At 49.0% G+C, this 11,523-nt stretch overlaps 2 protein-coding genes across 2 annotated transcripts; one reads left to right on the top strand and one right to left on the bottom strand.

Annotated features, from left to right (window-relative positions):
• Positions 1 to 432: 432 nt before the first annotated feature.
• Positions 433 to 4,768, top strand: TGAM01_v200975 (hypothetical protein; the record flags this gene model as incomplete). Its single annotated transcript, XM_018806571.2, has 3 exons — positions 433 to 2,749; positions 2,811 to 4,372; positions 4,436 to 4,768. 3 exons carry the CDS (start codon positions 433 to 435, stop codon positions 4,766 to 4,768), a joined length of 4,212 nt encoding a protein of 1,403 aa, XP_018660213.2.
• A 1,023-nt stretch (positions 4,769 to 5,791) lies between these two features.
• TGAM01_v200974 (hypothetical protein) lies at positions 5,792 to 10,645 on the bottom strand (the record flags this gene model as incomplete). Its single annotated transcript, XM_018806570.1, has 1 exon — positions 5,792 to 10,645. One exon carries the CDS (start codon positions 10,643 to 10,645, stop codon positions 5,792 to 5,794), a length of 4,854 nt encoding a protein of 1,617 aa, XP_018660212.1.
• Between the last annotated feature and the right edge of the window lie 878 nt (positions 10,646 to 11,523).

Below are 11,523 nucleotides of genomic sequence, written 5' to 3'. Positions count from 1 at the left end.
AAGTGACATGCACGTAAACAAGTAAAGGCATGGAAGGCACTGCTAGCCTGGAGGCGAAGATCGGCGCAGCTCTAGCGGCATCAAGTTGTCCCAACTAATGCAGCAGGTACCTGTCGCCTTACCCGCGCCGACCTTTCGTACGTACCATGATCCCATTCCAGCCTTCTCTTCACTTCTCGCTCGGATTTGGTTCTGCCATCTACATGCCCCTGGCTTTCTTGGCATCGCCTCCCCATCACAGCTCCCCATCGTCCCCTCGATCTCGCAAGCTTAGCCTAGCCTCGACCCGGTTTCCACACTTCTGACCTCACTGCTTGCTTTACTCTCGAGGATGCGCTCAGCTTAAAATCTCGACAACGGCATGTGCTTCTTGCAGCTCGACATATTTGACGTGGCACACCCTGAGCTCCAAACAACCCGAACCCTCAGATAATGGACTCGTCGCGACAGGATGCGCTGGAGAGAGCCCCAAGTGAACCCGCCTCGGCTGACGACGCCAGAGCAAATGACGACCAGACGCTCGTTTCAGCCGGGAGTACAAGATCCGAACACCGGTCGGGTTACCAGTCACCTCCTCCAACTGACCTCGCTGATCGAGTGTTTCCAATCCGCTCGGTAGTTCGCGTGGACCCTTTTACCAACGACGACCTGTTCCCCCACCTGGCCGAGGCTGACAGTCAAGGCCCTGGCATACCAGTGCACCACCTCAGCTCTGCCAACCGGACAGATTCTTGGAACGATCCTCGAAGGTTGGAGCTTGAGCCCATGTCACCAACATCTCCGTCTTCATCAGATGACCGAGCTGCTCAAATCCGCAAAAAAAGGGCCATGAGTGGGCCCTACAGCAGCCTCCAGGCGGATGCCGTCCGTCACAGCTCATCGACGCCTTTGAATTTGAACCTAACTATCTCAGATAAAGATGACGATGATGTCAAAAGCTCTGATGGCGATAGTTCTTTAGTCCCGACCGAAGTGCCTCTGAGTCCCGACGATCAGCCATTGGACGATTTCCAGCACGTTGCAACTCCTTTTACGCACATCACAACCGACGAGGGCCACGCCGTCATCACTGGGAGAGATGGCGTTTTGCAAAGATGCGAAGAAGAACCCATTCACATTCCGGGTGCTATTCAGGGCTTCGGCGTCCTCTTAGCCATGCGCGAGGAGAGTGAAGGTCATTTTGTTGTGCGATATGTTAGCGAGAACTCTCAGAATCTCCTTGGCCGCACGCCTCAGGAGCTGTTTGGGCTTGCGAGCTTCCTGGATATATTAAGTGAAGAGCAACAAGACAACCTCTTGGATCACATCGACTTCATTCGAGACGAGGATGCTGACCCTGCTACCAATGGACCAGAGGTCTTTAGCCTCTCGATTAGGCGCCGAAAAGGAATAAGAAATACAAAGCTCTGGTGTGCAATGCACATAAACCCCGCCCACCCCGATTTGATCATTTGCGAATTCGAAAGGGACGATGATCAAGACTTTCCCCTCCGACCGCCGGAAGAACAGACGATCACTGCCCCTACGGAGACCCTCAACGGCAACCCTACATCGGAGCAACTTGGAGAAAGCACAGAGATTTTAAGCAAGCCACTAAGGATTTTACGGAGCGCCAGGAAGAAGCGAGGCGAGCAGGGCGCAATGCAGGTGTTTGATATCATGTCCCAAGTTCAGGAGCAGCTTGCTTCAGCCCCTAATCTTGATATCTTCCTCAAAGTCCTCATTGGCATAGTCAAAGAACTCACAGGATTCCACCGAGTCATGATATACCAATTTGACTCTTCTTGGAATGGAAAAGTTGTGGCCGAGTTGGTTGATGCTTCCAAGACTTCAGATTTATACAAAGGGTTGCACTTCCCGGCATCTGATATCCCCGCACAGGCACGCGATCTCTATAAGCTGAATAAGGTTCGCTTACTCTACGACCGAGATTTACCATCCGCTAGAATGGTTTGCCGGACGAAAGAGGATCTCGACGTACCTCTCGATATGAGTCATGCGTATCTGCGGGCCATGTCTCCCATACATTTGAAATATTTAGCTAATATGGCAGTGCGATCATCCATGTCAATCTCCCTCAATGCTTTTAACGAGCTTTGGGGGCTGATGGCGTGTCATTCCTATGGCAATCACGGCATGCGTGTCTCATTTCCGATTCGGAAAATGTGTCGCTTGGTGGGAGATACAGCCTCGAGAAATATCGAAAGACTGTCATATGCATCGCGACTGCAGGCTCGCAAGCTTATCAACACCGCCCCAACCGACAGGAATCCGACTGGATATATCATTGCATCTTCTGATGATCTATTACGATTATTTGACTCGGACTTTGGTCTGTTATCCATTCAAGGAGAGACCAAGATCCTAGGGGCTATTGAACAGAGCCAAGAAGCTCTGATCACGCTTGAATATCTTCGAATGCGCAAACTGACATCGATTGTTGCGTCCCAAGATATTACTGACGATTTTCCGGATCTACAATACCCCATGGGATTCCAGGTCATCGCGGGATTATTATATGTGCCCCTCAGTGTTGGGGGTGACGACTTCATTGTCTTTTTCCGCAAAGGACAGATTAAGGAAGTTCGATGGGCTGGAAATCCCCATGAAAAAAAGCTTCGAGAAGGCACCGTGGGCTATCTAGAGCCTCGAGCAAGTTTTAAAACGTGGAGTGAGATTGTTATAGGTAAATGTCGCGAATGGGCTGAAGAGCAGATTGAAACTGCGGCGGTTCTCTGTCTAGTCTACGGTATTATTTCCCACCTGTCAAATCAAATATGAGAGTTAAATACTGACTTTTCCATGTATAGGCAAGTTTATCGAAGTCTGGAGAGAAAAGGAAGCCGCTCTACAAAATACTCGACTGACAAGACTTTTGCTGGCCAACTCGGCGCACGAAGTACGCACACCACTCAATGCTATCATCAACTATCTTGAAATTGCACTTGAGGGGTCACTCGATCAAGAGACTAGGGATAACCTCGCAAAGTCTCATTCGGCGTCAAAGTCGTTGATTTATGTCATCAATGATCTCTTGGACCTGACCAAGACCGAGGAAGGCCAGCATTTGTCAGTCCAAGAAACATTCGAGCTTTCTTCTTGTATAGATGAAGCCATCGATCCTTTCCGCGATGACGCAAAACGGAAAGGTCTTGATTACCAGATCACAAAGCATCCCGGTTTACCCAAATTGGTTCGAGGTGATAACCGGCGCGTTCGCCAGGTTATCACAAACGTTACGGCAAATGCGATTGCTCATACAACTTCTGGCTATGTTAACGTAGATGTTCTCGTTGTCGAGGTCAGAGAGGATCGGTCAGTGATGATACAAATTGTGATTGAAGATTCTGGCTGCGGCATGAGTCCTCAACAAACAGAAGCCCTTTTCCGGGACCTTGAGCAAGTTAGTACAGAAGGATCGGCACTACAAGCGGCAAGTGGTGAAAAAGACAAAAAGATGAACACTTTGGGACTTGGTCTAGCCGTCGTGGCTCGAGTCATCCGAAACGCAGGCGGCCAGCTAAGGCTTAAGACGAAGGAAGGTGAAGGCTCGCAATTCATTATTCAGCTACCCTTCCAACTTCCCGACGAATTACCAGATGCAGAGGGCGCTGGATCTACCCATAGCGCTATCTCTTATACCTACGAACTTTCGGCAACCAAGTCGCTACCCCTGGCGCAAGAGAACGAGATCTTGCTGGTCGATCACAGTAAAAACGCGATGACAGATACGATTTCCTTGGGACGACAGAGTCTTGATAGCCGCCAAAGTGCTATCAGTCAAGATGGAAGCCAGAAAAGCGACGCGGACCGCTTAATTGACGCCATTAAAACTCCACTTTCATTAGACAAAGCGGGAGACAAAGATAGTGAATATTTCTCTGCCAAAGCTCATTCGTCAACCGTTTCGAACAGAATTAGCAACACGAGCTTTGGAAGCTTCACAAATTTAACTGCTCCTCTAAATGAAACTCCTACCCAAAAGATTTCTGACAATTATAATGATGAGGATCTTGGCGCCTCCAAGGTTCGTGACTCGAAGGTACCAGTTCGAGCAATCAAGGTACCAGACGAGTACATAGATATACCTTCTTCTTTTAAACCCGAGAAGAGGACGGCGGGAGAGATTTCCGAGGTTGATACCGATGCAACCGAAACGAAACGCCGGCCTAGTTTGGTCAGCAGCACTACGGCAGAGAGTAACGCGTTACACGTACTTGTCGCAGAAGATGATCCCATCAATATGAAAATCTTGAAAAAGAGATTAGAAAGAGCCGGTAATAGCATCCATCATTCAGTAAATGGACAAGTCTGCGCAGAAACATATAGTGACAACTCATCTGCGTTTGATGTTGTCCTGATGGATATGCAGGTAAGCAGCAGTCGTTTTCCGGTCACTTCTGTTCCTTCTTCAAATGCTAATATCATCTTTCAGATGCCTATTATGGATGGCCTCACCAGTACAAAGACGATTAGAGAAATAGAAACATCTGAAAACAAGGGTCTTTCGCCGATGGCTGCGAAATGCGGCCGTATTCCGATATTTGCCGTATCAGCCTCTCTAGTGGAAGAGTTGAAAAACACTTACGTCGAAGCAGGCTTTGATGGATGGATCTTGAAGCCGATTGATTTTAAGAGATTGTCAACACTTCTAAAGGGAATTTATGATGCTGAAACGCGAGATTCATGCATCTACGTCCCTGGGGAGTGGGAAAAGGGTGGCTGGTTTACAGAGTCGACCAAAGAGGTCGTTGTAAGAACTGATTGAAAAAGTAATGATGCTAACGAAAGTTTTCTCTGTGTATAAGGATTATAGGCAAATGTAGGTATATGAAAACTTGTGGGCGTTGGGGTGTTGCGATGAGAACTATTTTTGTTATTGTTCGCCTTTTTCATGAATAGCTTTTACTTGGGCGATAGACGAGCCATTATAGATTTGTTTTTGGGGCATTACGGCAGTTTGGTCATACACGCCGCGGATCGAAGGGAGGAATGGAAATTAAATCATGGCATGTGGTATTTGGCAGGTATATGTATTGCTACGGCGCTTTAGCTGAGCTAGGGCATAATAATCCATAATATGAGATGTAATGAGAAGATGAATTCATTATGAAGATTATCCATTTTGCAAGCCATTGACGCGAATTTTGGAATTCTGCTAGTCATTGCCTTGTAAGAGTTTGCGTCATCCCGTGTATGCGTTGTTAGGCATTTCCAGTGGTAGGCTTGAAGAGAAGACTCTGAAGCTCTGATGGTATAGCTTCTTTAACTGCAGTAGAAGAAACGAAAATTGCATAGACTGGAAGACATGGACAGAAGATATGCCAGCGTGATAGTGTTCACACGCATACATATGAGTTAGACAAACAATATAGGCAGTGCTTGAGCAGAGAATCGATAGTAAAGGGTCTACATGTAATTCATCTTCATGATTGGGGAAAATAAAAAAGAAAATGGTATCTTTTCTAGGTAAATACTAAAATCGAGACTTTCTATCTACGGAGCTTTTTAGATTCAGCAGAAATCCCCCTTTTACCCGACACGATATAAAGAGAACAGAAGAAGAGAAAGTCAATGAACCATATACGTGTAAATTGCAAGTCATATGACCAACCCCTTCACTTCTCCAAAAGAGTCAACACCTGGAAATATAATGAAGGTAAGAATAGGAGCTCATTCACTGTGAGATCCAAAAAAATAGAAATAAAAATATATGTGCGAAAGATTAAAAAGAAAATGTTGTGACCAAGATAAAACGCCGTATATCAGACAATAACACCGACATTACTTCCTAAAATTTCAACATCCTCTTCACTAGACCCGGCTTAGCTTCGTGGTTCTCCTCCTGAATGTTGTGCTGGCCAACGATGCCCAAAAAGACTTGATCGAGCGTCGTGGTGCTGACACTGTAGTGCTCAACGCCGAGACGAGCCTTGTTCTCTTCAAACAAGACTATGAGTCGTCCAATGGCGCCTTGGCTGATATCACTGCCAATGGGCGTCACATCATCGGCACTTGAACCGTTGTTCAAGGACAGAACCTCGCTCGAAAGGACCGAGAACCGTAATTGTCCGTGATACATCTTCGACTCAAGGTTGGCTGCGGGCAAAGTGTCGCGAATCCATGACGTTATGGCATTCATCTCTTCGTCTGTCGTTCTGGGCGCTGTGCTCGACACAAGGTGTACATGCAAAGCATCGCCGAAGCGATGTCGCAAATCATCAGGAGTGCCGAGAGCGAGCATCCGTCTGGCTAGAATGCCAGCACGACCCGCCAAGGCATCGGCCTCTTCCATGCTGTGCGTTGTCAATAGGATGGATCGTCCAGCAACTGTTGCCTGGAGCGTCTTCCACATGACTCGCTTTGCGGCAGCATCTAGACCTGACGAGGGCTCATCGAGCAAGACAACTCCCGGATTGCCCATGAGGGCAATTCCCAGACTGAGCTTGCGCTTGTTACCGCCAGAGAGAGCAGCTGCCATGCGTGTTGAGAAGGAACTGAGACCGACGGCCTGTAAGACCGCAGTAACATTGTGCTCGATATCAGGGATACCTCGAACCTGAGCGTAAAACTCAAGATGTTCTCGGACCGTCATCTGATCCAGAGCGTCGATTTGGGGACAGACGCCAAGATTTGCTCTTGCGCCTGCTAAGTCCTTCGTCACGGACACACCTTCGATAAAGATGTCGCCGCCGTTCAAATTGGGCTTGAGATCGCCCCGGACCAGCGATATAGTAGTAGACTTTCCAGCTCCATTGGGGCCTAACAGAGCAAAAACCTCACCGCGCTTAACGCCAAAGCTAACGTTATCCACAGCAAGGTTCTTGCCAAATGACTTGGTCAAATGCAAAATCTTTAGGCCATCGTCTTCTGCGGAGTTTGTGATTCTGGCCACCTCATCGCCCACTTCCTCATCGGGCAGGGCGGAGTCTTCTGGGTGCTTATGGCGATTAAACAAGGCTCGCGCAGAAGACCCTACATTTCCACCGTCGAACCAAAGTAGAAGTCCAAATAAGATGAAAGATTGGATAATAAGATAAAGGATGGGTCCTCCGTATTGTTTGATGCCACCGGGATTTGTAGCAAGTTCGTTGCCATCGCAAGCAGTAGAGAAGAGGTTGGTTGCTAGGAAAAGAGCCCTGGTTGCGGAGCCGATAGGCATGAACGCCGAGATCACGTAATGGCAGACTAAAAGAGTGCTGTCAATCTTGGAGACCTCGACATACGTGACGACACAGACGTAGGCGATTAAATAGCCGAGGAAGAACACCGCTTGTAAAGCAGCCGCCCAGGCAAACGTGGCAAGCTGAGATTTGGTGAAGAGAGAGACAAAGTAGGCCACCAAAATGGAAGCCAGGCCATATAGGAAGAGGACCACAAAGATGTACTCGACATGGAACCAAACTTTCGATAGCCCGGCCCATAGAGCGGTAACAATTGCTGCCCCAACAAGAGCCATGGAGAAATCAAATATTAGATAGGCCATCCATAACGGAAAAGGCCTGACGCCATTAGAATACTGCAGACTGCGCACAAATTTCCTGCGTTCGTTGCTTGGATACAGCGCGAAGAATGCGGGATAGCAAGAGAGTGCCAGGCCCATATAGATGACTAAATTCAAAGCCTTGCCAATTGTAGGATTGAAAGGGACATCAAAGGAGGACCATGATGTTGCAATCGTAGTGTTGGTCAGCAAGACGTCGAGAAACTGCTGCGCCGTGAGTGGACTCGTGACGAACAGGTTAGCAACCCAAGCAATAGTAGGGTTTGTGGTACTATCACCGAGCCAAAGACCCGTAGTCACGTTTGCGTAGTTGTCTTTAACAAACTGATTAAATTCATCAAACGAGTCAACAAGGTGTAGGTTGCCAAGAGAAGCCGCGGCAATGTTGAAGATCGGACCAGGGCTACCAGCAAAGACGGGTCGAAAGAGACTTTGAACTCGCGATAAGTCGAACTTGTTAGATGGTCCGGCAAGGAAAACAAGGCTGTCTTCACCGCCAATTTGAGTGAAAGCATCTTCTGTAGCCGAGGTCGAGGCTTGATCGCCGGGTTTGCAGCCTGTTGGTCCACTGTCTTTCACAAACAGAGATGTCAATCCCGCTGCGGCAATTGGGAGTAAGAATGCAATAGCATAGAGAACCCAATTCCTCTTTAGAATCGTCCAGCGCTTCTTGAAAAGAATAAGAGCTTGTTCGAAATATCCCACTCGCCTGCCGTCAAGTAACTTGAGGCCAAGGCCCGGTTCCATCGGGGGACTGCTGGTGTCTTGCGAAGAGCTGTTGTCATCTTTGACTGGCATTTTTTCAACAATAGTCTCTCGGAAGACTTCTTCATCCTTAATCTCCTCGGCAACCTGCAGAAACACATCTTCTATGTTTGGGCCAGAGAAGCGGAAGTCTGTGATGTTGGCCTTTTGAAGCGCTTTGATAACCTGGGCCGCTAGGCTGGACGTAGGGGCAACATAGGTAATCAGGTCAAAGGCGTCCTTTTTCTTCACACCATCAATAATGGGAGACTCCTTGATGCCTGGGTTCTTGTGTACGTTAACCCTATAGCCGCCTCCAAGCTTATCTTTCAATTCGACGGAAGAGCCTTCAGCCCGCAGTGTTCCCTTGGATAGAATGGCAATATGATCGGCAAGGAGGTCAGCCTCATCCAAGAAATGCGTAGTCAGAATCAAAGTCCTCTTTCCTCGCTCGGCCAAAAGAATGTCCCAGAGCTTCCGACGAGACAGCGGGTCAATACCGCTGCTCACTTCGTCCACACAGCAAACAGCACTTCCACCTGCCAACATCATTCCAAGCTGTAGCTTTCGTTTTTGGCCTCCAGATAGAGTTTTGGCACGAGCCTTTCGTTTGGGAGGGAGGTCAATGGAATCGATCAACTCGGTAATTTGCTCCTTAGTCGCTGGCGCATTTGGTGACTTGAGTTTGTCGAATATGACGAGATGCTCTTCGACAGTAAGGTCGTCCCACAAGACGTTCTTTTGTGGCGCAATACCCATACCACCCTGCCCATCAATTGTAATCAATCCACTGGTTAGTTTATTCAGACCGGCAATTGCATCGAGAGTTGTACTTTTTCCACTTCCATTGGCACCCAAGAGAGCCACAATCTGGCCTTTCCTAACACTAAAACTGAGCTCGTTGACCGCTACAACAGGCTCCTTTGGCTTAGATCCCAGTGCAAATAGGCGCGAGAAGAAGCTGGGCTTGTAAATTTTGGTGAAGCCATCCAGCTGGATGGCATTGTCGCCAAGCCTGCTATCTCCAGCTCCCAAGATCTTGCGGCCGTCTGTTGAGGTACCGTAAAATCGGTTTTCAATGAGTGCAGCGAGAAGGGGGTATACAAAAATATGAACTATTAAGAAGATCCAAAGAGCAATACCTGGAAGATCCCAAGGGCTGCCTGGGGCTGTCTCAACAAGATTGGTGGGTCTGTCTTTCCTCTCAAAGCGAGACATGAGCGTGATAAAGTAGACATAGGCACACGGCGAGAAAAGCAGCGACAAAATCACTACAGGTCCCGTTGTCGGCTGTGTCAGAGACTGTGCCAAGATGCCAAGCAACAGAATGGCAAGAATAGCGGTAATACCGCTGAGCTGGGCCTTTTTGAAGAAGGACGCAAACAAAACAGACATGGAGGCAATGGCAAGACCAGCGGTGATGTGGAAGAGAAGGACAATACCAAGACTGGTGTACGCAAATACAACGTATTTCACGATGATGGATCCGATAATCCACGCTGGAGCATATATGATGGAGAAGGAAAGGTGATGAGAAATGATTCGAGCCGCCAGCGCCATCCAGGGTTTGCGAACAGGCATCATCGCATCTACAAGCTGCGACATGCCAGTCTCACGCTCGGTAGCAATGTGGCCAGTCAAGTGGTATGAAACCCAAATCACAGAGGCAATAAAGGCGACCCCCATGAAGCTTGTAATGGCCTTGTGGAAGATTTCCCTCACTTTGACTTCTCTCTGTTTCTGACTCATGCTGGTGTAGGGCATCTCCTGGGTCTTGGCGAGGGCCTGAGGCGCGCTGGTGTGGTTCATGCCGGCAATGATGCCGTCGATAGTACGCTGAATAGGCAGCAGATAGACCTCTTCCGGATTATCGCTCTTGTCAATATTGATCTTGATTGGGCTGCTCGTCATCTCGGCATCCGTGCGAATGGTATAGTTCCATATGCCCCCCTTTCCCTCGTTTGGCGAGGACCGCATGACGACAGCCCCAAAACAAGCCGTGACTCCCCGCAAGCTACTCCGACACTCAGTGAGCAGAGCATCCTCGCTGCTCGTCCTGACAACATCGACGTGAGGCCCCTGCGTCTCTATTTGCGATTGGAGCGAGTCTAGCACTTTCTCGATATTGCCCCCCGTGAATCCGTTGTCGATTAAAACGATCTTGTCTCGCCCGCTGCCGAAAGCGTCGTCGAACGCCTGCGAAAGCGATTTGATGGGATGTACCGATCCGAAGCCATAGAGCGCAGGCGGAACAAACAAGTTCTTGGCGAAGCTGAAGAAGGCGGCCAGGATGATGGGCACGAGGAAGGCCATGACGAAGACCTTTGTAGGATGGCGGAGTAGTATATGTCGAAAGTTCTTGGACATTAAAGTCCAGACCTGTTTGATGAACGCCATGGCGACGACAGGCAAGCTCGATGGCCGTGAGTTATGGGGAGCGTAATCGGATATCCCCTGCGATACCTCTGCGCTTCTGCAACATGAAGTACCTAGAACCCCAACTTCGAAAGAGAGTATTAGGCGCACACAATACGCTCACCAGTCACACACCGCCGAATAATGAAGATACAGTATAAAAAAGAGAATGAGAGATTAAGGATTAGAGGCTGCGTACGTCGCCTCTGCGACCCGCGCGCAAAGGGCTAAGCTCGTACTGGCGCTTCAAGTATATTCTCCATCAGATGGCGTGCGGCCTGAATGCCTAATGGTGACAACGGAAGAAGGCAGAAGCAGAGGCGAAGCGCCGAAAAGCCGTGGCGTCAGAAGTCGGCGGCACTCAGGGCTATGCGAAGAAGTCAATCGCGATGAATGGGCCGATGCCGTGCCTGGCTTTCTTTCGTTGACGATTTGGAAAAGACAGGCCCCATACGGAGTTGTCTAGTGAGACTCGGCATTGACCAGGGGGGGCAGTTCTTCAGTGCTTGGCCTAGCTCCTGTTCCTTGACAGATCTGCTGCAGCTCCTTTCCTCAGCCGATGATGAGGATAACCCAACAGTGCCTCTGTAAACAAAGAGATGAAAAGAGGGAAATACATCTGCAACGCCACCCGGGCCATCGCGCCGTACCGAGTTCGCTTGGCTTGAACGCCTCAATAAAGGCAAGACCGAAACGGAGCAGCTGTTGCGCCCTTGATGAAAGTCAACTGGCCTAGTGGAAGGAACACTCCCCACCAGCTACTTACGCGGAGGGTATACGCGGACGCTAGAAAGACGCCCGCGCCTCGGGAACTCAGCCACGGGTGAGAAAGTATCCGAACAGCTATCGGGTTTTTGCTA

This window comes from Trichoderma gamsii (assembly GCF_001481775.2).
Source record: "Trichoderma gamsii strain T6085 chromosome Unknown Scaffold_2.2, whole genome shotgun sequence".
In the NCBI taxonomy this organism is placed as follows: Eukaryota; Fungi; Ascomycota; class Sordariomycetes; order Hypocreales; family Hypocreaceae; genus Trichoderma; species Trichoderma gamsii.
This window is presented reverse-complemented; position numbering and strand designations above follow the sequence as displayed.